The 26,383-nt window shown below is 42.1% G+C and overlaps 1 protein-coding gene across 1 annotated transcript in view; it reads right to left on the bottom strand.

Moving 5' to 3' along the window:
* Positions 1 to 12,715, bottom strand: part of SHISAL2A (shisa like 2A) — a 50,995-nt gene extending 38,280 nt beyond the window's left edge. Inside the window, exon 1 of the mRNA XM_075184022.1 lies at positions 12,350 to 12,715. Within this exon, the coding sequence (XP_075040123.1) occupies positions 12,350 to 12,663 (314 nt within the window). The 5' untranslated portion in view covers positions 12,664 to 12,715. The remainder of the gene's footprint in view (positions 1 to 12,349) is intronic.
* Between the last annotated feature and the right edge of the window lie 13,668 nt (positions 12,716 to 26,383).

Genomic DNA, 26,383 nt, shown 5'->3' with positions numbered 1-26,383 from the left:
GTTATGTATGTTAGGAACTATTTTGTACTCAAGCAGGACTAGACCTCAGTTGATAAGAACCTCTGCTTCTGTCACCAAGCAGACTAATACCAAGGAGATACAGGTTTAAAATGATAATAGTTCAGCCTTTAATTTGAACAGCTGATCATCTGCAACACTCCTTTCATACTTTAGAACAGGACTGCAACTAGGTCTGAAGTATAGCTGAATCACAATGCATAGATAATAACATGACACTTTCCAAGAAGTAGGAGTATATATAGATATATGTATAGTTCATATTTTTGATAAGCAGCAGAAAGTTCCAGGAACATCAGTATCAGTATTTGGATTTTATGTAACTAGCAGCACATAAGTAACTGAAGTTCATGCTGGTCGGCACACAAGTTCATGATAGTACGAAATTAAAAGGAATAGACTCACAGAGCCTGGTAATAATAAGTCCCCATACATATGGAAGCTGAAAGACTGTCACTTGTAATAGAATATATCACCCGAATAATAAATCACTGGCCATGAAATGACAAGCTGCAATGAAACTCAGTGTCACTGCTTGCAGGAAGATGTGCTCACAATCAGATCAGTAATTACCAGCAAGGAAGTGGACAAGCTGGAAGAATTTCAGCATTGACACCCATAGCAAGTGGGACCAGAATGCACACAGTAGACAGTGATGAGATATAAAGCAGCGTTGACACTGTAGTATGAGGCACAGAGACAACTACGGAGTGAAGGCAGATCAACCACTGGCGTCTCCTTAGTATCACTGATCCTGAAAGTACAGCAGGTGTAGATGACCGGACTCAAGCAAAGCAGGAACGGAGCACAGCAATAATTCAGTGTTATGTAGCAGCAGGTGAAACATGACACAGTTATTGTAGGAACGGAGCATAGCAATAGTTCAAGGATAGATTGCAATATGTCTAACCATATAGAGCCAATGGAGGAATGGAGCACAGCAACAGGTCAATACTAGATAGCAGCAGGTGTGTCAGGCGCTGTCCCCGCTCTTCTGTTGGGTGCCGGGGACGTTCGTCTGCTTTCTCTTCTTTGCTGTGTCCCATTGCCTAGCAACAGGATGCTCTCCTTATTTCCTGCCCGGCCAGCGCATGTGTGGGCATGTTCACGTCCTGTTGCTAGGCAATGGGACGCTATACTAGTAATTACTCAGTGGTCAGCTGCATCTGACCGCCGAAATCACCATGGAACAATCAGGCCCCAGCCACTAGCATTTAGGGGAGGATCAGGTCTCCCTATGCTCCAGCACTCCAAGTATTGTTCCTGCATTCTGTCTGACCTCGCAGCTTCTAACCCAGCAACTCTTGACCTTGATTTTGGAAATCCCTCTGGGCACGATTCATCTCTTCTGGTTTCTGACTCCTGGCTTCCCGACTATTCTCTGGTGTAACCCTTGGTACCTCACTTCCCGCATGGCTTGACCTTGGACTGTACGACTACGTCTTTGTACCCGCTACTTCGTTGGTAGCTGGCTTGGAGAACTGCGACCTACGTATCTCTTGCAGCAAAACCCATACCTCCTTGCGGGGGTCCCTGGTGAAGACCAGAAGCGCGTTAGGTTCAACTGTGTCAACACCAGCAAGCAAGCCATCAGTCACATCCAGACTGTGACAAGGTGGAGCCAGACACAGCCAATGCAGGAACTGAGCACAGCAACAGTTCAATTAGTATAAGCTTTAGCCTCAAGTGTAATACAGAGGTGCAACGCGACACAGTAGTGTGTAGTAGCAAGATGTCTTAGTGCACACAGACTTCAGGCACAAATTTAAATCATAGTCAAACAAAGCATTTTCAGAATGGCAGGCAGCTCGCAGCAGTAGTCAATACAGAGTGGGATCAAGATACAGGGAGCAGGATTGCTGGACACTGGTCTGAGAGACTCAATCCTCTGGCAAGGGATCTCTGCACTTGCTGGATCTTACAAGTATTCCTTCCAGCACCTGCACGGCATCAATGTTCATCAAGACACCATCAGATTAACCCTTGATGTATGACCTTCCGATACTATGGATTAATGTATGGAGAAATATGATTTCTATTTTACGTTAGTGTCTAGCAAATAATCCCCTTAACTTCTAAGTTTTGACATTTTATAACATTATCTTGTAAGAATAGTTTGTAATATATCAGCATTATTACAGTATTTGAGAAAGAATTGAGTTGCATGGCTAACAATACCACTCAGAATCACATCAATTGTGAATGCACAAAGTGTGTACATTTCATTGTAGGATAAATCTGAACACACCACCTCGAAGAGTGTAGCACGTGAGTCTCTCCTGTTTATTTAATACTTTTTATAAAGGCAGGACACCTCCATAAGCAGACTGCTCCCTAAACCCATCAAATGTGTCCTGTCTATGGCTGTGAGAGCAGATCAAATCTCTTTATATAATTTATCATTACAAAATAAGCTGATTGTGTTCTAGAACTTAGTAATGACCCCTCTATAGTAACAGTCAATATTTGAATTTATTAGTATAGCTAGAACATACGCTATAGTAGATAAGATCTTGTTAATTATAGCCTGGTCCTATTCTGAGATTAAATTAGGGACAGAGGATCCATTATTGATTGAAGAGAGAGTTATATATAAGATAACAAAATTGGTCATCTTTGCAGCTAGAATTTGCTTCTTATGTATTGATGTATCATCAGGGCCGCCGAGAGGGGGGGGGCAGGTATATTTTACCCGGGCCCGGCCATGCCAGGGCTTTTAATTTTTTTTATTTTTATTTTTTTTCCGTGGGGCGGGGGTTCGTTGGTGGGGAAAGATAGAAGAATTTTTTTAAAAAAAAAAAACAAAACAAACAATACTGACGTGATCGCGGCACCGCGTCCCTCCTCTCCTCTCTTCTCCATTCACACTGACTGTCGGGCGTGACATCATCAAGTCACGCCCGTCTATCAGTGAGGAGCGCCGCAGCATGAAGAAAGCAACACGAAGAAAGAAGAGAAGACAGAAGAGAAGAAGAGAAAATAAAGAAGCTGACAAAAGGTAAGTAAAGAAACGGAGAGGCAAGGGGGGAAACAGAAAGGGACAGTGCTATAAAGAAAGGGGAGAGAGGCACAGAGGTAAAAAAAAAGGGAGAGAGGCACAGAGGAGAAAAAAAGTGGGAGAGGCACAGAGGAATAAAAAAAAAGGGAGAGAGAGGCAGAGGAGAAAAAAAAAGTGGGAGAGAGGCACAGAGGAATAAAAAAAAAGGGAGAGAGAGGCACAGAGGAATAAAAAAAAGGGAGAGAGAGGCACAGAGGAATAAAAAAAAGGCAGAGAGAAGCACAGAGGAATAAAAAAAGGGAGAGAGAGGCACAGAGGATTAAAAAAAGGGAGATACGCACAGAGGGAAAAAAAAGTGGGAGAGAGGCACAGAGGAGAAAAAAAAGTGGGAGAGAGGCACAGAGGGGAAAAAAGGGGGAGAGGCACAGAGGGGAAAAGAAGGAGGGAAGGCAGCATGAAGGGCGCAGTGTGAGCATAAGGGGGCACCGTGTAGTTGTGATGAAGGGGCACAGTAATGTGTGTGTGATGGCACAGGGGCTTGTTGCAATGTAGTGTGTGTGCGGTAGGTGGTGGCTAATTAATGGGCGCTATTTTGTTTGTAGGGTGATGGTGAGGCAATTTAATAGTGGGGACTATTTAAGATGGGGTAGTTTGGGGGCTATTGAATGTTGGGGTGAGTTTGGGGAGAATGAGGTCTATTTATTAAATGTGATTATGAATTATTTAATTGCAGTGATGGTTGCGGGAAATAGGTATTGCTGGGGCTGTTTGCAGGAAGGGAAATAGGTTTATTTATTAAATGTGAATACTATTAATTTAATGTTGGGGCTGGAGGAAGGCCTAATTATTAATCGTGGGTGCTATTGATTTAACGCCGGGGCTTGCTGTAATTTTCTAAATGTAGCCATTTTTTTCCCCAAATAGGTCCTCCAACATTCCAGGATCCGGACAAGCCACAACTAAAGAAACCAGCAGCTACAGTTGGTGAAAGTGAGAAGAACAGGTAGGACAGAGCAGCACAGTGTGTGAAATGTTGTGATTCTAGTAGGGACAATGCCAATGTTTGGTGAGTGTTTTGTGAGCCCAGTGGGCGCAGGCCAAGACTGAACTCTTTCTGTACACATTGCATTCTTCCTATACTACACAAGGGTGCTAGATGTCCTGAAAGTCAGGAGTGCTTGGACAAATGTCACGCTCCGGTGAATTCAGGGCCTAGTGATTTTTATGTGTTAGCCACGCCCTAATGGCACATTGCCACGCCCCCAATCGTGTGACCACACCCCTGAATTTTTTTGGGGCTTACTCAACTATAAGGTGGGCCCCATGAATTTGTTGTCCTGGGGCCCTGAATTCCTCCTGGCAGCCCTGTGTATTCATGCAAATATTGTATGATTATAGATAGAAGGGAAAGTTCATGTTGATGTGGAGGGAATTAGTGAAAACTATTTTAATTTGTCATACAATTATTCAATATATTTTAGTTTAGTTTAGTTTATTTTATGTCATGTACAACAAATAATAAAGTGGATATTTTGGTGAATAGTATTTAATTTGTTGGTCTGACTGCAATAAGAAATACCACAGATTCAATGAATTGCAGACAAGTGTTTGTGATTGGCCTGAGTCATTAAAGAGAGCAAAGCATAAAAAAAGGAATAACTTTGCACCTTGACAAAACCAGATTGCATTGGAAGGGGAGGTAAATTTAAAATGTGGGGACAGATTTATAGTTGGGGTAGATCAAATTTAAAATTCTGAGTAAAAATAAAGCTATAAAGTATTTGTGTGCTACATGAAAAAACATCCAGTATTTATATTATGTGCAAAATAATAAACTACTTTGCCATACTTGCATGTAACGCCTGCGGGGAACAGGACAGACGCACACAGGTGAACTTACCTTACAAACGATGGTCACCTCCTGTCCGCTTCCGATGCCGTGCCTACCAGGAAAAGGCTGTCAGAGACCACGTCAATGAGCGAAGACACTCTAGTCTAGCTTGCTTGCCGCTACCTCGTTTTTCTCTTGCCAGGGGCGCGGGGGACTACGAGCACTTGGGACCAGGAACAGTCCCGCATCAAGTACCCCACTCACCTCTCGGTGAGGGCCTAACCGAAAGAGGGAATCGAGCACTATACTCACCGGGCACTCCAACCTCCGGTCCTTGCTTTCCTGCTCCTTCCCGACACCTGTGGGTGACAGAGAACACACAGCCTCCCTCTACTCTACCGGTGAGGCTAAGGTGTACACCCACAAAACTGCTTACTTACTACAACAGGCGACCCAACCCTAACAACTACTAATGGCCGGTAACGCAATTCGACTAAATATATATATAACTGTAACTGGGTGTGGTGTACTACCGGGACCTACTCACTGTATTTTACGGGGAACACCAGCCGGTGTTCACGGTCTATTCCAGAGGGCTGTTCCTAATACCCTCACCCAGGTCGTACCAAGAAGACTGTCCTCTTGCTATGGGGTCACCCATGGATTCTTAAGGACCGGCTGCACAAGGCCCGAAAGAGGCTCACTAGAACAGCACACCAACCTGAGAGTCGACTGCCGCACAAAACCGGCGATTGTCACCGCCAGAACTTGAAATGACTGCCTCCACTCAAGCGGAACACTTGTCCCACTCCGGAACAGCCAGAGAACCTGCCGGAACTGAGGACTGGGACACTCAACCAGAACCACGGGCCGCCCCTGGAACTCAATTGAACTGTGCCACACTGCCACCTCTGGAAACCAGCGTAACCCCAGGGACCTACAGGACGGGAAAACTACTATGTGTTCTTTCCCTGGCTATGTGTAAGCTTTTAACTAAACCTTGTCCCCACAGTACAGGTCAATGCAGGAAAACAATCAGGAAACAAGAGCCTACCTTTAATAGGGGCCTGACGTCTTGAACATGTAAAAAAACCCAGCACAGCCCCAAACACAATACACAAGGCAATATTCACCGCACAGATGGAATAATACTCTGTAGCAGTATATGGCAGGCTGACCACGCAAGTACACAACTGCTATCTAACCAGCCGGTTAATATAGCACTAACAGGAGCCTTCTGCTCTACTGTTGTCTTACACCTACTGTACTCACCACACACACATGACCGCGCCCTACTCTACTCAGGGCTCTCACGCCACTGACCACATCCAGGGCCTTATGCCCTACACCATGGGCCTCTCTGCCCAGCTGACTACAGAGGCTTGTGCTCTGACTATGGGCCTTAGCCCCCTCTCTACTTTGGCCTCTAGGCCACTAACTAGGGCCTTGCGCCCTTCTACTTATGGGCTTGCAGCCCCTAACTAGGGCCTTGTGCCCTGTCACCTAGGGGCACTAGCCCCTGCCTTACTAGGCCTTGCAGCCTACCTGACTATGGGCACTAGCCCACTACCTAACTACAAGTGCCTTGTGCCCTTTATGCAGCTTTGGGCTTTAAGCCCACTAACTTCCTTTACAGGGCCTTATGCCCAGTTCCTTGTGTCCCTACCAAGTGGCCACGGGCTTAGCGCCCGACTTGCCCACGGGCCTTGTGCCTAACTTAAGGCTGAGTATACTTACCTGCTCTGCGCAGGATACTCAGCTTGGGCCCGCAGTCTTCGTTTCCGGGTCCCCAGACCCTCCAGCCGGCGGCGCCTCTTCTGTTCGGCGCGGCCTTTCGGGCAGTGTTCTGGGTGGAGGCGCTCTCAGCCCTTACAAGGGCTCCACGCCGACGTCTCCGGTGTCTTCCGCGCTGTCTTCCGGGCAGGGGAGCTCTTAGCCCTTACAAGGGCTCCCCGCCGACGTCTCCGGCTGTGATTTTCAGTGGCAGGGTAGCTCCTTGCCCTGACAAGGGCGCCCTGCCACTTCCGGCGTCTTTGTCTTCTTCCGTCGCTCCGGACGTCCCTCGACGTCCTCTCTTCACTCAGCCACCGCACTTCTGCCAAGATGGCGCCGCCCAGCGGCTTATATAACTGCCGGCGCGACGTCATCACTGGGCGCCGCCGCGAGCGCTCATTGGCTCGACGCGGCGCCAATCTTTCAGACGGCCAGAGGTGAGCCATGATTGGCTCACTCTTCCGGCCACCGATTGGCCAGCAGGGGAAGGAGAGCCCTGATTGGCTCATTTTCCCTCCGCTGCCAAGACATGCGGAAAGAAGAAAATACTTACCAACGCTAGATTGCTGGAATGGTAAGTAAATGTCCTCTTCTTTCTTCGCCCTCTTCACGGGCACAGCAGCCAGGGCCATCTTCTGTCCCTCCAGGGACACAGCGGCAGCCTCCATCTTCGACCTCTTCACGGGCACCGGATCCGGAGCTCTTGGGCAGATCTCTACAGTAACATGGTTTGTCCAGCATCAAATTTACTCCTTTTTTTTGCCTTACTTTCCTTAATGACTCAGGTCCATAGTAACTGCCTAGTAGAACTGGTATTACCACAATCAGGCCAGGAATAAAACAACAGAGGATTCAGGAAGAAATCCTGATTTGTTTCTTTTGCTAACCAACAATAAAGGAGCTAGGAAGGAAATCTCTATTTAATTACAATAGCTTGAGAGAAATTATTATGTTAGCTCACAGGCCGACTATTAGAAGAGACATCTTTTAGTGATTCATCATGGACTGGAACTTTTAGAAGAAGTATGTGTATAATTCCATTATTTTAAAAGAATAATCAAAACTTAAACCAAATTCTAATTAATATAATTTTATATGCACAAATAAAATATTATGTAAGATTTTTTTTCTTTTGTACAGTGTTCAAACTGGGCCGGTATGCGATGGTATGCCATACCGCCACCTCTCCTACTGCCTTGATTGTAAAACTATCAAATTCCATTCACCTACATTTTCCATATCGCCACCTCTAAATTTCTACTTCAACTGCTTAAGCTAGGTACACACTGCCCAATTTACCACTAACTTTTTATGTCGATCGATTTAACATCTGATCGATGGTCTGATCGCTCGGTGTATAGACTGCACACACACTAGCCTCGTTTTAGACAATAAAGGGAAGAACAACCATCCCGGTAGCAACTTTCCTTGATGTGGATTGTGAACAGTTATCAGAGGGCAAAATGCAAAGGGGCAGCACGGTGGCTCAGTGGTTAGCACTTCTGCCTCTCAGCGCTGGGGTCATGAGTTAAATTCCCGACCATGGCCTAATCTGTGTGGAGTTTGTATGTTCTCCCCGTGTTTGCGTGGGTTTCCTCAGTGTGCTCCAGTTTCCTCCCACACTCCAAAAACATACTACTAATTGGCTGCTATCAAAAATTGACCCTAGTCTCTCTCTCTCTCTCTCTATCTGTGTGTGTATGTTAGGTAATTTAGACTGTAAGCTCCAATGGGGCAGGGATTGATGTGAATGAGTTCTCTGTACAGCGCTGCAGAATCAGTGGCGCTATATAAATAAATGGTGATGATGATGATGATGAAGGGGATCAACCGCTAGGAGGCTTAAATACTATGTATACAAATTACAATGTATAAAATCTCTAATTAAGAGAGCAAATAGTGTAATAAATTAAGATGCAGGAAAGACATAGAGAGCAGCAATATTGATAGAATACATCTAAGAAACATTGATGATACAGATTCCTAAGACTTTCATTGGTACACTACACTGTTAGCAGTCTCCTGTATTTACATATTATCGTTGTTTGTAATATATCTGCTCATGTGTGCAGGATGTCATCAGATGTATTTAATTTGAAAAGATAGTAATCTGAGTTCTCACTTTCCCCTTCCCCTCCCCCTTCTCTTTTCATTAAAGTAATTTGGCAGACAACCACAAATACTGTTTGTTTCTATGAAGAATGTTTCAGCTCCCACCGCGTGGTACAGAGACGATATACACCCAGCAGCCACAGCAGTGAAACCTGAATGGTGAATGCGTTTCAATCCTAAGGCAGCGAAACAATATACATTTGTTTCAAAACTATGTATTATATAAGTAATTTGAATTAAAAGTGAAGTGAACATCTCAGTTAAAAAATGTTTTATATAAGGCAATTGTCTGTAGATAATGGGCCTAATTAATTGGTAGGAGGACCCATGGTTGTGGAAAAGAATAGAGTAGCTCTGTGTAAAAAGCACTATAGCTATGATATGGCATACTTGCCAACTCTCCTGGAATGTCCGGGAGACTTCAGAACTCCGGGAGCGAAGGCAAATATCCCGCATACTGGAATTTATTTGCCATAATGATGCAATTCGCGGTGAATCACATCATTTTGCCCCCCCCCCCCCGCGACAAAATGGTGTTTTGGAGTGGGGGTGGGGCCAAAATGTCGAGATTGAGTGCGTCCTGCCCTCCAACCACGCCCCCTGCCCGGGATCTCCCGGAATTAACTTTGCAAAGGTTGGCAAGTATGTGATATGGGACCAGACAGAGTACCACGAGTTACTCTGCCTACAGACTAATTTGATACCCTCCATCATTTCTGATTGGAATTTCAGGTCTAAATACCAAACACCCAATACACCAAGCTACTTTATTTTGGGTGATGCCACTCATGTCCAAAAATAGGGACAGTCCTGGAAAAATCAGTACTGTCAGCAGTAATTTGCACTCACCCTTTTTATGCCTAAAGTGCTCCTGTCACCTGCACACAGTATAAGCCTCTATTGTGTGGGCTGCACTTGTATTCATGTGAATGTAGCCTATCCAGGGCCGTAACCAGGGCTGTACGAGAGGGACAACGGCCTAGGGCACAAGACTATGAATATTTTAGGATAACTTAGTCAAAAAAGAGGGCAAGGGGACGGCAGTTTTCCTTTTAATTGCATGAGGCTTAATGTAAATTCTGTGTGAGTGCAGAGATCCCTCTTTATGTATAATATGTGATCGATGTTTGGTGTACAGAGTGCGTGGAACCTGCACAAGTGGCTGAAGGCATCACTAACAAATGGTTATCACTCTCTGGTGTAGTAGCAATAGATAAACCATGTAGAAAATGCCTAGTACAATATCATGGCGATTAGCCTATTACAAACTTATTACATATGTGTCAACATGAAAGCATACTTGCCTACTTTCGGCAAGTTCTGTCCGGGAGGGGGCGGGGCTCAGCCAAATGTGTCATTTTGGCCCCGCCCCTGCAACGGAAAGGCCGTTTTGACGCGGGGGTGGTGCATCGTGTCATTTTGGGAAGGCAGTTTCGGAATGCGGGAGACTTGCCTACTCTTCCAGGAGTCCGTGAGACTGACCCGAATTTCAGGAGTCTCCGGGAGGGTTGGCAAGTATGCATGAAAGTAATATATATTTGTGTGTGTGTGTATATATATATATATATATATATATATATATATATAACCTGGCTCAGTGTTATACCTACCTTCCCTATCTAAATAGTGTCAGGTGATCCTCTAACTGTTTAGCTGCTTAATAACTATTATTGCTTAGGGAGTACTTGCCTTTTAAAAGCTGCTTACAGGTGAGATTCAACACAGTTAGAAGGCATAGCAATGATCATGTTAGAATTCAGAGATTGAGTTCCTGTTTATGTTTAATGCAGGACTGGCCAGAGGGGGAAGACTTGGTCAGCTTAACATGTATTGGAATAGGGGGGAACAGCATTCCGTTTTTAATAGAGAGTACAGCTTGAAGCAGCTACAATAGCATTAATAATGGATCTGAAGAGTACAGAGGATCAATGTATTTTATCTATATTATAAAGGTGGTGCGAGTGTGTGTGCGTAGTTGCGTGCATGCGTGTGTGTTTGTGTGTGTGTGTGTGTGTGTGTCACTTTTTGCTGAGTGCAACACTGACATTCTCTCCAAAAAATAACTACATCTGAAAATCTAAACTCTGAAGGCACAGTTTCATCAACTTCTACGGATAACATTTAATTTTACTTTGACCAGTACTTATGGTACCTTCTAGTCGTATTAGAAGATATTTTTAGCAAAAAATAAGGTTCTCTTGCTAAAGTTAGTTTGTAAAAACATTAAAGTGAATAATAAAGTTTATGTATACATCATTATATGTAATGTATTCTGTAGTAGTCCCCTGTGGAGGCAGGATTACAGTCCTATAGGCAGGTCCCTTCCCAACTGTCACTCTGTTTTGTCCTGTCTCAAAGATGAAACTAACCACTTTATATATAGACAGTGTAATTCTAGTTAATTTCCCAGGGGAAATAAGCATAATCTGCTTTTCATAGGTTTTTATTTGAAGATATGGAAGAAGGATTGAGAATAATCTAGTTGGATTTCTGTCTGTGTAGAAATATATATTATACTTCAGTTTATTATTAGACACAGGTAAGAAAATATTTCAGCACCATTATTGCAGTGAAGAATTTATAAGTGTAAATAAGTTTCCAAAGTTCCACTATTAACTCCGTATCCGATGGTGAAACACTAATATAAAGCAGCGAATACATCTATCTGCCTAGGAGAGTATGTATATAATCTAATATATAATATATATAATGTTATATATGTGGGCTACCAAGCACTGCTTTCTGCTCGGAGTTTTGTAAATCTCTGGATTCCGTTTTCCTATTATAAATGATCCTACATCTTAGAGTATCATTTTCCGAGTCAGTGACTTCAGGGTCAATAAGTAGTTTGGTGCGAAAATAAAATTCTATCACAACACTTCCGTATGCAATGCATTAATCAACCTTACAGCCCAGAGGAATGCAGCCATGTGATGTACACAGCCTCTGAATAATGTATTGCATAGTATAAGTGTATTATAGACTCCTACTCTCTATGGAGCAAATACAGATGGGATATGTTAATTTTAGATAGATGACATCTGGTGCCCCCCAAATCACTGGTTTGCAGCATGGTAACCTGACCCCTTACATTTTATTTAAATATGTAAATGGCTCAATCATGTCATTCTGCTAAGAGCAACGTCCTTCATCTGTATGTGTGTAAGATGTGTGTATGGTCAATGTGCAGAGAATACCACATATCGTATTGTATTCAGCACATAGAAGTGTGTTTTCTTCCTTTGACATATATCTGTATAGGGAACTTTCTATAAATGTACAGAACTATATAGCTATATAACAGTTATATGCTTAAACTGGCATGCCTGGCGTTGTGTGGCACACCTGTGCTCTTCCCAATAGGTACGCCTTTGTCTAGTTCAGGTCTGCCAGCTGTTGTGGAACTACAAGTTCCAGCATGCCTTATTAGCCAAACTGTTTGGGCATGCTGGCACTTCTTGTCCCATCAGGTACTCCACAGATTGCTCAAGGCTGGTAGTTAATGAAACAAGTAAAAAGTAACAGTATATAATCGTAACTGTGCTTCTTGGTTATTAAACAACAAAAAAAAAAGTATATTCATCTAAAACTAATAGTACAAGAGTCAGCAGACTTACCTCAACCACCACATGTAAGTGTGTTCATATGGGAAAAAACTATTGGGGTCATCGCAGCAGTACTTGAAGTCCTTAAATCCACAGCAGTATATTGCTCCCAGGTCACTATCTGCTTTGGGACAGCTAAAAGCTCCCACCAGAACCTTTTCCATTGTAGTGTAACTGGAGCACTGCGCACTCATAGTCCTTGCTGCTTCACAAGACAAACTACATGAAAAGACAATGGACCTGCCAGTGTGAAGCTTGGAAATTCTTTTACCACCATCCCACGGAAAAGAAGAAAAATGTTTTAGTCCCCAAAAGAAGCAAAACATAAGAACCTTAGCACAGCATCCCCAACATCACTCTGCTGTCCTCAGGACCACAACTGATGATCACAAATGCAGCTGCTTTAATAACTAGCTTCTGGTTTAAATGTATCTTTGTCGCCCTCTGGTGGTTATGAGAGGGTCAAGGTTACCAGGTATTTGCATGCCCATACTCATTATACTTATATAGTCTGAAGTTGCATTCAGAGTTCTTCTCAGTTTAGAGACAAGAAGCCCCTGTAAAAAATGGCTATAAATAAAAGGAACTATTTGATAAATGCAGCATGTCTGTTACTATTCTGCATAACTGCAGAATACAGGATTATACAAAACTGTTTTAAGACTTTAGAACTTGTCTTGTTATTACCGCAGGGCCGTCTTTCCCATTGGGCACGCTGGGCATGTGCCCGGGGGCCCTGCAGCCCAGGGGGGCCCTCCGGAGGCAGGAAAAAAAAAGAAAACCCTGAAAAAAAGAAGAAAATACTTACTGTGCTGTCAGCTGGCGATCCGGCTCCCTCCCTGGTCTCCTCCTCCGTCGCGCTGGCAGTGCATGTCGGGCGTGACGTCATCACGCCCGCCCGACATCCATTGCGGAGCGCGACGGAGGAGGAGACCAGGGAGGGAGCCGGATCGCCAGCTGACAGCACGGTAAGTATTTTCTTCTTTTTTTTCAGGGTTTTCTTTTTTTTCCTGCCTCCGACGGGCCCCCCTGGGCTGCAGGGCCCATATATATAATCATTATTTTTGTATATATAGGGGCCCCGGTGCACTGCTGTGCCCGGGGGCCCAAGAGGTTCTTAAGAGGGCCCTGTATTACCGACTGGCTTTTCAAACATTTGAAAGTGGTCTATTGATGAAGCCTGAAACCATGAGGTAACAGATTTTTCTGCATGGTTTAGGTATTTTTAAGTATTGTGTCTATTTAACAAAAGTCTAACACAGGAGATATCTGAGATATCTCCAGCGTTAGTAAAAGTACCGCACAATGCCACGGTCCCTATAATTCTCAATGGGGACTGCGGTCTGGGCAAATTTATCAAGCTCTAAAAAGCTAAGATTTTCGGAGCTTGACCACGATGGCGTTAGTCATTCAATCGTGTGGGGAGAGCATTGCAGAAGAGAGATTGTCGCATCCCATTCCGCAGCCTTCTTGCAGTCCCTTGCATTAATTAACAGAGTTAACCCTTGACTCTAGGTCACACATGCGCAATAAAGACTCTGTGTCAGAACCTGAAGTTTTCATTATTACAGAGTCATCACTGTAACAGCCCCCTATTGGATGCACTGTCCCGACATGACTTTAATGGTAAACTGCTTCATTAAGTCGGGGGCAAAATTGCGACTCATGTAAAATAGAAGCCCAAGTCTTAAAATAAACAACATAAAAGATCAATATTATACATAAAAGTGTATAATCCATCTAGCGAACTTCATAGGCAACTAAATACTAAAGGCATAGTGGAAGGCAATGTTATCACTACAGTATATTACCAGCTCCCTGCATACGCTTTGCCCCAGAGTCATGAGTTCCAGGGCCTAACGACTTGTCTCCATTCTGAGACGAGGCAGACTGTACCCACTTTACACATACGCAGACCTCTGCAGCACAGTCACCAGATTCCCTCCCAGAAGCACTCGGAGTCTGGTCAATACCTGCCGATCAAGGGAGGGCTGGCACTCGCCAACGGACCCCACAACTCTGGGCAGAAGACGCACCCCCTCCTCCCCCGAGGATTACAGAGCTGGCACAGGCAGCACAAAACTCCCAGCAACCTTTGCTTTATCTATTATTATCTTGTTTAGGTAGAACTGCACCTCCTTCCCCGTCACTGAACCTACAAAGCCAGCGGGGAATTACATCAGTGTCATCATGGTTTCATGAAGGACTGTTTGTGTCTAACACCTATGATTCATTTTTATGATGAGATAACTTTTAAACTGGATTTTGGACGTGCAATTGATATATTTGTATTTTACGAAAGTGATTTTTCGAATATGTTCGATTATGTGATCCCTCCTCACATGCGCTGTGCAGCTCTGCTCTTCGGAGCAGAGCTGTTTTCAGTGAAATGTTTCACTTATGTTAATGTACGCCAGCTTCAGATGGTGTAAAAAAAGAGAAATACTTCACCTGCCACACTTTCATAGATAGCGTTACTGAGCACTCCCCATACATTGTTATGGGGAGTGCTCAGAAAAAACGCTAATAGATGCAAAGCAGCAGATATCTGAGATATCTGCTGCAATGCTACTATAATACATACTGATTTACCGGTAAACACTTGTTTTCAAGTGGGGATTACTTTGATAAATAGGCCCCATAGTCTGATAAGATGAGATGAGAGCATTAAGTCTGAAGGAAGTTGCACACAGAAAGGAGTGGAACTGAAGACAAAGTGTAGTTTTAACCGGGACATTTTAGACCACAGTGAAGTTCTAGTGGTTTACTACCAGGATAGTATTGGGCTTTGTCTTTTTAAATACCTTTTAATGACCTTGTAGGCAGAGCCGTAACTTAAAATTTTAGCGCCTGGGACAAGAAGCAAAACTGACAGTTAAAATAGAGGTCTAAATAGATGGTTGAAATAGAGGTCTAAATAGATGGTTAAAATAGAGGTCTAAATAGATGGTCTAGGGGTGGCAGCAGACCTAAAACATTCATAAACTGCGCCCCATCTCTGCGCTGCGCCCTGCGCAGTCGCCCATCTCGCACAGTCCTAGCTACGACCCTGCTTGTAGGTGGCCTGGAGTGTCAGTTGTCCACGTTTGCTGATTACATCAAGCGATGTAGGGTTATTAAATCAGAGCAGGATAGTAACATGCTACAGAAAGGTTTAGACAACAAGACAAACTGGGCTATGAAATGGAAGATAGAATTTAATGTAGATAAATGTAGGGTTATACAACTAGGCCATGGTTATAGCGATACTACTTACACATTAAATGGAATACAGCTGGGGAAAACCCATGGAAAAGGCATACTAGTTGACAAACAGCTGAGTAGCAGCACTCAGTGCCAGGCAGCAGCTGCAAAGTCAAAAGAAAAATCCTGGGATGCTTAAAAATGGGGATAAATGAACATGATGCAACACAGTATAACCCTTGTATAAGTCAATAGTTATCAGAGCTTAAATATGGAGTACAGTTTTGGTCACCTCACTCTTAGGAGGTCATCTTGAGGGTCCAGACAGAGGCTACCTGTTTAATAAAGGAAGTGGAGGAGTTACATTTTTGAGTGAGGTTTTGAAAATTAGAGTGTTTACTTTACTTTAAAGACACCATAGAGGTGACCTAATCAATATGTATAAATATATGTGAGGTCTTCAAAAACAGTTGTCCAACAAACTTTTCGTACCATGTACCATAAGGGTCATCAATTGCGAAATACAGAAATCTGACCACCATGTCCATAGGAAGGGGTTCTTTACTGTAAGGGTGATTAAGTTGTGGAATTCCTTATCAAATGAGGTAGAACTGGCAAATTCACTAACAGAATATAAAAAACTATTCTTAAAAGAAATAGTACCTGTAGCTATATATAGTAAAGAACATTATCTTTGTGATTTGATTTTGGGAATTTATTCAATTGGCATCTTTGTGGTGAGAAAGGATTCTCTTTTGTTCTTGTGAGGCTAAATTGGCAACTGTCACACTGGGGGCTTGTTTAGTCTTCATCAGGATCAAAGCAATTACAATTTATTAATGATTTAACTTGATAGACTTGTTTACTTTCAACCTTACTCGCTATGTATGTTCTACATGTTTTAATTATTATAATACCAACCATTTATATTTAGCCGTTATTAAGTTGAATTTGTAGTTTTATTGTGTGTCTTTATGTTTTTAATTCTGATTTTTTTTGATTCGTTATGAACACAATGTCACAAGACATTGAAACAGACAGTATGAAAAATTACAAAATATTGGTCAAAAAAATGATAATTGATTTTAGCATTAGCCTCAGAAGCATTGTAGGATGCTTATATGTTATGTTTAAATGCATACCAATGTTTAGTTAGTTACTAAAACCGTTAAGGGTATTGGACACCAGAAGACAGACAGATGAATCCCTGACTAAATATAGATTTTATGTGGGTCAACACCCGCTGGCAGAATCAATATAGATGAAAAATGATCACACTTACAAGTTAATTGTTGTTTTATTACGTTATTGACATTGACGTCATCTAAATGGTCTAAGGTCAGGCAAGTTCATTCTAGATGAAAGAACATTATTCATGGGTACCCCATGGATGCAGAGCACTTGTTATAAACTGTAGCTGGAGATAACCAGAGATCAAAAAGGTAAAATAGAGATTTTGTTAAAAAAAATGCTCATAGTGCAATGTTATCAAGGACGGTGGCTTAGTGGTAAGCACTTCTGCCTCACAGAACTTAAGCTCCAATGGGGCAGGGACTTATGTGAGTGAGCTCTCTGTACAGCGCTGCAGAATTAGGGGCGCTATATAAATAATTAAATGATGATGATGATGATGAAATACCACCCACAGGATTCTGGTGATAACCAATGTATGTACTTAAAAGTTACAAGTAAAACCTTTTTTTAGATACAATGAAAATTGGGAGAGTTAGGCAAATTATATCTGTACCAATGTAATTTCAAAGATCATCTGTGGACTACACAAAGTGGAGGCAGCCATTTGTGGGTTGAGCCAATATTCATGTACATTCAACCTATCAATTGAAAGCACCAATCATGACCATTACTGAAGTGGTACTGAGGCCTTATCATTGGGTCAGTCCAGAAAGTGGATGCCGTTATTCAAGAGGAAACACGTAAAGAGATATATTTCAAGCCCACCTAAGAAAATATAAAGGTCCGCTGCTTGTACTAAGCTCCCATATTCATTATGGGAACTTAGTACAAGCAGCGAACCCACAACATCCAAATATATCAGTATATAAGTGTGACTCATCATCACATATAGTCACATCTGTGAGGGGGGAAGTTGTGCTGTACTTATACGTACACGTTCCTCCTGTACATAACTTGCACCTGCGTGCCACCGATCTGCCTGCCCAGTAAAATATAGTGTATTGCGATCCCCAGTTGGAATAATGTGCTACTCTAAATGAGCCCATCTGAGTCTAGTAATGCAGTCACACAGACCAGCTTTCCACACAGTGGGCCTGATTCATTAAGGATCTCAAATGAAGAGGATACTCATTTCAGTCTCCTGGACAAAACCATGTTACAATGGAAGGGGTGCAAATAAGTGTTCTGTTTTACACATAAGTTAACTACTGACTGTTTTTTCATGTAACACACAAATACTTGATAGCTTATTTGTACACTGAAATTTAAAGTTGATATTTGTGTGTTACATGAAAAAACAGTCAGTAGTTAACTTATGTGTAAAACAGAACACTTATTTGCACCCCTTCCATTGTAACATGGTTTTGTCCAGGAGACTGAAATGAGAATCCTCTTCATTTAAGAACCTTAATGAATCAGGCCCAGTGCCACTAATGAAGGAACATGTGGTAGCCACATGCCACTGGTTCACAAATGCTCATGTAGTAACAAATAACATAAAAAGTGTAGCTCCCCTGATGAGGAGAAAACATATTAAAAAAAAACTATTAAATATAAAAAAAAAACACAAACTTTACAGAATTGCTTTATTGCAGCCATGTAAATGGATCCAATTACTGATTTGGCACATATATTAGAAAACACTTAAGTTTTTGAAGTCATAAAATACGTTTAGGGGTATATGGGTGGGGTAGCACTAACTACATAAAATAGGAAAGGACACCCACTTGCTTTAACTGAGCGGTCAGAGGACAGAGGACTGTGGAGTGGGACCATTACATCAATTAACGACTCTGGCCGATTCAATGATAGACGCATCCACGGTAAGTACAATTTAATTTTTTATATACACTCATATCCGCCCCAAACTATTTTTTTTTACTTTGAGTTGAAATTATTCTTTAATGAGTGGTCGCAGGCTAAAGTAATTATTACAAATATTTACGAACATCCAAACATTAATTTAATTCATACATCTGTTCTTAACTTGATACACATGTGCCTAATGATTCTAATGAATGACTGAAATGAATATATAAAAGCAATTAGTTCTATATTATGTCCATTTCATAAGAAATTCATTGCTAGGTTACTGTCCTGTTAGGACTAAATGCAGTACCCCTTTGAGATGCAATTCTCTGTTTTATTTTTCATAATGGACAGTAAATCTCTAGTTTATATAGATTTTCCTAATGAGCACCTGAACTTGGAAAACAATGATTTTCAGCTTCCTGGGGACCCTCTTGAGCCTCTGAGCACTCTGTCTCTGCGAAAGCCAAATGGTCCCCAGATGCTTTTAAAACCATTTCTGTGAATGAGGGTTTCTCTTCATTACCAGGAGCAAAGCAACATCAGGTATGTGACCTCACAGTCACACACAGTACAAGAGCAGGGAGGATTCTGGGATGGGCAGACAGAGAGGTTGCTACTGCAACTTACAATATAAGATATTATGTTTCCAAAGACTGAAGTAAATATACATTGCCAAATGCGCTTCATGAACAAGGCACATATAAACAGGCATTCAGCTTCTGTGGTTTGTAAATGACCCTTAATAAGGGTTCTTTATTGTCAAAGAAGCCTGGTGAGTCTTGTTATTGTCATTACGTCACAACTTTCCATTATATAATGGCCTCATATGGGCACTGCATAGTAGAAAAGACATCAGGTGGGCGATGCACTCTGTTTTGTAATGGCCATAACTATCGTGAGCAATAAACATTGTCCGATGGGATTAGTGTTTCCAAAACACAAAGAGATTTAATAGCAAAGGAAAAATATAACAATGTAGGACCGAAACATATGCCCGCGCACTGAATCCAGTAACGGCTCATCAATCCTGAAGTCTGTAGTCAAAGAGGCTGTTACTGTACCAGTGGCCTGATTATATACAGTTTGGCTTGAAAAAAATGGTGATGATGTCACAATGTACACAAAGATAACACTAAGATAGTTCTTCATTGGTTCAGAGTTTATGATGTTCCATTACAGGTCATAGGTCAGTTCAAACGATTCTTCTCCAAAGGTAGGAGCAACTCACTTCAACAGCTGTGTACGTGTCTTGCCTCAGGGAACCACCGAAAATCTGGTGCAAACTAACCCATTAACAGAGTACCTTTGAGAATGAATCTTATACTAATTATAACTAGTGACCGCAATGTGCGATCGCTTCTCCGATGATACCGGATTCCTGCAGGTGAAATGTGGATTAATACAGAACTCCTTTGTAATTTAGCAAGCATTAGCGCTTCTAAATGGTGCAGGCAACGTCAAAATTGACATAGCGGAAGGTATCCACTACAGCTGTACACAGAAACACTGACACCAACAAACTTAGATGTGTCAGCATCATTTTTATGTAATTATATTGTATGTAACTTATGTAATATTATGTAACTCAATTGTAAGTGCATATTATGCTCAATTTATTACCTCATCAGAATATACACAAATATTGGATTCATACTTATTTTCTACATGCATAACTTAGGATATTATAAACAGACTGTATCAAGACCGGGGAGCTGTTACTACTCTGCAGAATCAAGTGAACTAAAATTACAGCATTCAAGGAACGTGGAACAAGAGTCAGAATCAAGAGACATTGTATATATTTAATTGGTAAAAAAAAAACGATTTACATGGTTTCAAAGAATCAAATTATTGACAAGAATTCACATTTTATACACATGAACCTATACATGTGAATCATTGAGCTTAATAACAGCCACTCATTGTATAATATTAGCATATCCTGAGTTGAGCAATAAGGGGGAATTCAATTCCCCCCGAAGTAGCGCTGCGATAACTCTATTACCGTTATTACGGTAAATTTATCCCGGCTTTCCGCTGCAAGCAAAAAGCTGGCGTTGAATCCGATGTGAGAACACATATACATTACTCAAGAATTGCAACCAAAAGGACAGATGACAGACACTTACAGGTCACTCTGATTATCCAACATAAACAAGATAAATCAACAGAAACATTCCAATCTCAGGGCTAGATTTACTAAGCTGCGGGTTTGAAAAAGTGGAGATGTTGCCTATAGCAACCAATCATATTCTAGCTATCATTTTGTAGAAGGTACTAAATAAATGAAAGCTAGAATCTGATTGGTTGCTACAGGCAACATCCCCACCTTTTCAAACCCGCAGCTTAGTAAATCTAGCCCTCAGAGTTTTTACCACTGTTCTTCCACTATTACTAGGCTTTGTATAAGGACTTCGGATAAATGTTCTTATCACTTATGTTGCAAACATTGATGGAATGGAAACTAAAATGTCTGTTACCTCAGGTTTAGATCTGATCAGCCATCTGGACACATTCAAAATTAGAAACCATACACAAATGTCACTAGTGCTGGTTGTTGTGACATCACATCACTTTAGGATCACGTGACTCTTTATCGGAACTTTATCTGCCATTCAAAGAAGGTAAGTGACCTGACAGGTTAGAGGACGACATGAAAAAACTGACATTATTTAACTTATATGCAGAACAGAATACTAATTTGCACCCCTTGCATTGTAACAAGGTTTTGTCCAGGAGACTGAAATAAGAAGTTTCTCGAGTTAAGATCCTTAATCAATCAGGCCCCCAATTACTACACTGGCATAATGTTGTGCCTGTAAAAATGTTAAGTAAAAGGGTTGAAATTCAGCAGGTGTTTCCACCATCTGGGCAAAAGTTTTAGATTTTTTTAGTAGAAACATTTAAAAAGTGACCCACTGTCCCAAAACCTTTGCATTTCCAATACGTTAAATAATCAAATACTTTTTATGCTGTATCCCCTCAAACACCGTGTCTCCCCTCTCACAAAGTGAACATGGCGGAATGTGATTTATTACAGTCAACCTTAATCAGGGGCGGGCTGGGCCGGGGGCAGGGGGGCATAAGGCCCCCGGGCCGCTCTGTCTGACAGCTATTTGGGCCGCCCCCTCCCTCTCCCGTTGACTACAATATTTAATGAATATTACAAGCGGCCGCATCACAAGACATGCGATGCGGCCGCGTCAGCTCACAGGCGGCCGCATCACAGGACACACGATGCGGCCGCCTGTGCGCCCCCCGGGTTGAACTTTGCAGCCCGCGCTTGACCTTAATCTATGGGCATGACTGTGCCCTTATAATTAGAACACTTAACATGAAAAGTATCGACAGATGCCGTTATTGAGCAAACTTAAGTAATAAGATATGAACCCTAAGTAAAACAAACCAACAAACATGCATCCTCAGGAAATATTCCTATTTTTCTGCCAAAAATCACTGGAAACACAGACAATGACATTCATACGGCTCTATTGTGTTTGAGTCGTGCTCTTGCTTTGCATTGATTCAAGCTGCTGCTGCATTGATGGAAAGACAGGGCTGGAAGACATCTCGTAGCTGCTCAGCCTCCCATGAGATTACCTATGCGTTTATGAAAGTCTTTTCTACGAATCCTGGGAAGCATCAGGAAGAAAATTAGAATTCACTGTGTATTTGTATGTCTTGTTTGTATGCCTCCCTACATTTCACATTTCAAAAGTGAGACACTTAAATGCATCCACTGGCACACACAATGCAGCTAACTTTGGAATACAACAAATAATAATAATTAAAAAAATGCTGCCAACAGTTTAACTAAATTTGACTTTGCCTCTGATCAGGTGCATGTTGGCATGTAATCAACAGTGCTGCCCAAGTACACTTATTGCACTACAGCACTCATCATTATATTTTCACTGGCTAAATTTAATACAGTTGAACATCTATCTTAATTGTACATTATTAAGAAGGGCCTAAAGAGCTAATACGCTCATAGTGTCCCCTCACCTTCCACACCAGGATAATACGTGGTAGGCAAAAACAAACCCGTCATTACTTTAAAATCCGGCTTTCTTCACCTACACACGCACTCACTAGTGTTTACGTTCACACGTTTTCAAAACTAAGCTCCACTTTCCTGTTAAAACAGGTCACAGCAATCTCTGCCAGTCATTTCTTTTTCAATTAAATAAGAACTGTATAGTGGAACAGAGACGTGAATGAACGTTGAGGGTGAAGGTGTGAAGGTAGAGGGGCTGTCATGCCTAGGCTTGCCTCTATCCTTGTCTCTCCTACTCACTTATCCTCAAGTGCCCGCCCCTGGGTGATTTAATACCTATGTGGATCATAATTTTGAAAAAGAATGCACAGAAAAAAAAAAAATTAAATTAATGCCACCTGTTAATGATATCGGCATTAGTGATAAAACGGGGGAAATAAAAAAGTGTATTTTTAATATAATTTTTTCCACCCATGAACTACATTTATTAAAATGTTCTTAATGTCTACTGAACATAAAATACATTTTTACAGTAGCTCCTGATTGCAAACACATGTTATAGCATGCATACTAGACTGTCATCACAACTGATCAGCACTTAGGCTAGCCCTGTAGCTGGAGCAAGAGATACGGCAGAAAACCAAGTAACTTTGAGATGCCCAGAGCTTGAATCAGAGGCGGCTGCATGTGCTTGAGTTTGACACTCCCATACTGTACATAGGCATCACTTCCCTCCCCCGAAATCACAGGCTGTAGAAAGTGTCCTTTGCGTATGAAGATTGAGAGGACAGGGCTGCATATACTGGGCTATGTGCTGCTTCTGGGCATGCGCAGAGTAATTTTGGAACGGGTGTTTTGGTCATACTTACCAACTTTTTTAAGTTTTAAGTGTCCGGGAGACTCTCTGTAGCAGGTGGGTGTGCGGGGGGCGGGGCTCCGAAATCGCGTCATTTTGGGCCCGCCCGTGACGTAATGACGCAAACCGCGTCATTTGACAGCGGGGGCGGGGCTAAACTCCGCGATTCACCCGGAATCGCGGCGTTTGGGATCTAATTCTGCCCACTTCACTAGGAAGTGGGGCACTTCCTAGTGAAGTGGGCAGAATTCGGGAGATTGCCACACTCGCCCGGGAGTCAGGGAGACTCTCGCAAAATGCGGGAGTCTCCCGGACATTCCGGGAGAGTTGGCAAGTATGGTTTTGGTGCCACAATGAATTAGAAGGCTCCAGTAGATTTTTGAGGAAAAGGGGAGGAGCCAACAATGGACTGATGGATGTTTTGCTGTAAAGGCTGCCTGTGATAATTGAGGATCTTCCCACAAAGAGCCACTGAATGTTATTTCTAAACTGTTGTCGTGAGGGAGTTTGGCAGCTAAAGTTCTAGACTTAAAAGCCTAGAAGGAAACATCTTTAGACAACAGGAAAAGACCTAGCTTGCTACTGCCCATGCAATGTCAGCAGGACTCATATGAACACAGATACATTTATGATTATTTTGCTTTGCTAAGTTCAAGTTATTTAAGTAAGACGTCAAACTGTGTTATTAAACCCTCTGACCGAGATAGTAATATTTCTATTGAGAGATGTTATAGCTCTATCTGAAGGAAGAGTTTATGCCAGCTGAATCTGCTGTATTTAAAGTTATATGCAAGCTGACTCAGTGTGCAAAGGACATAGAGAGTAATCATTGTGAAACTACCTAAAATGGTTGCTGAAGAGAGAATTGCAAGTTGTTTAACCCTACAGTTGCCCTGTCGGCATGCTCAATGACGTGATCAGCTGCAGTCGCCTTCTTGCTTCATCGTCATTGGCTGCTGTTGGGGTGAAGAGGAGTCGTCATCGCTCATCGCTCAGGGTCGGGAACCAGCTCCTTCAGAACAGTCACGTCGGGGTGAGTCTTGTCGCTCTTCTCTGCATCGATATGCCGTACCACACCCAGCCCAGACTATGGGGGAAAATTAATTAGCATCGAAGTGTCTCTGGAACCACCGTGAGACATTTCGCAGCGGTGATTTGACTGAAATCTCTGCTCATTTTTCCTCGCAGTCCATAGAGGTGCCAGGGAAAATGATTAGAGATTTTGATGGTAAATGTCCGCGGCACGATGTCTGCGTGCCACATCACTGGCAATTGAATTCCCCCAATATCAACAGATAGTGAGAACTATATCCAATACACAGAATAAGAAGAATTATACTGTACAGTATATCATTGTTTGAAAAAACAGGTACATTTCTAGGTACAGTTCTTTGAAGTCTATTGGGTAGTTTTACAAAAACTTTTAAAAAGGCAAAGTGGTGTTACCTACAGCAACCAATCTGATGCTAGCTATCAATTTCTAGAATGTACTAGATCAGAGATAAGCAAATTGATACGCTTCAGGGACCGCATAGTGTGGCCCTCTAACCTTCAACAGGGCCGCACGTCACCCTTAATCTCATAATACATTTAATGAAAGAAAGCAGGCATTGTATTGTAAAATAAACAAGTGTTACAAGCTATCACAAACAAATCTGACATCAAAGCACTAAAGAGCTAGTGAAGAGGCCTGGAGGGCCGCATGTGGCCTATCACTGCACTAGATAAATCATAGCTAAAATCTGATTGGTTGCTATGGGCCACACCTCCACTTTTACTTTTTTAGTAGGTTTAGTAAATCTACCCCAAAACTGTCCATGAAGTAAAATAAACAAAACAAACTTACAATGTTGTGTAAACAAAAAAAAGCTGTAAAACACATTCAAATATAACCAGTGCCCGTTGTGGACGTGAAAAATAATAGCCTTTGTGTTGCCCACATTTTCTTAAATACATACACAATCATCTATGATATGGTCTTATTTATTATTTTGTGATATAAAGAGGCCATAGAGTCCTATTTTTCAACATGCTATACGAGCCCACCTAGACTTGGAGGACTGACATTTATAAAAGGATTGAAGATTACAGTCCAACTGCTACTAACATGCAAAAGAGACTCACAAAACACAGCCTATCATCATCGTCATCATCATCATTTATTTATATAGCGCCACTAATTCCGCAGCGCTGTACAGAGAACTCATTCATATCAGTCTCTGCCCTATTGGAGCTTACAGTCTAAATTCCCTAATATAGACACACACACAGACAGACAGAGAGGGAGACAGACAGGGAGAGACTAGGGTTAATTTTGATAGCAGCCAATTATCCTACCAGTATGTTTTTGGAGTGTGGGAGGAAACCGGAGTACCCGGAGGAAACCCACGCAAACACGGGGAGAACATACAAACTCCACACAGATAAGGTCATGGTCGGGAATCAAACTCATGACCCTAGTGCTGTGAGGCAGAAGTGCTAACCACTAGGCCACTGTGCTGCCAAGCCTAGGCATTTTATGATGCTGGAAAGAATGAGCACAACTGTATGTTATGAGACACAAATTCATTCTCTTGCTGGTAGTAAGAGCAGAAAGCTTTGATACCATCCTGAGGCAGAAACACTCCGGCAGAGAAAGCGTTTGTAAACTTCATGAAATATATAACAGAGGGATGTGGAATTTGCTGGAGGCAGAAAACAACATCTCACAGATTGGGAAAACAATGTGAAACAGATATGTGGAGAGAGAAAAAAACACCAGTTATGTACTGATCAGGATTTGTCATAAGTCATTTAAGATAAACAATTATACTAAAATGTAATTAATTATTACAAAGCAAAATGACTACAAAGAAAGTATGTGTGGCCCTAATCGTGGGTGATTTTAGCTATCCAGATATAAACTAGCACAATTAAGCTAGTGGTTCTGGCAAAGGAAGATGTGTTTTACCTTTGTAGGTTGTAGAACACTGATTGGCAACAGTCGGCCCTAGGGAGCCTTCAC

Source organism: Mixophyes fleayi, chromosome 8 (genome assembly GCF_038048845.1).
Source record: "Mixophyes fleayi isolate aMixFle1 chromosome 8, aMixFle1.hap1, whole genome shotgun sequence".
Classification (NCBI taxonomy): Eukaryota; Metazoa; Chordata; class Amphibia; order Anura; family Limnodynastidae; genus Mixophyes; species Mixophyes fleayi.
This window is presented reverse-complemented; position numbering and strand designations above follow the sequence as displayed.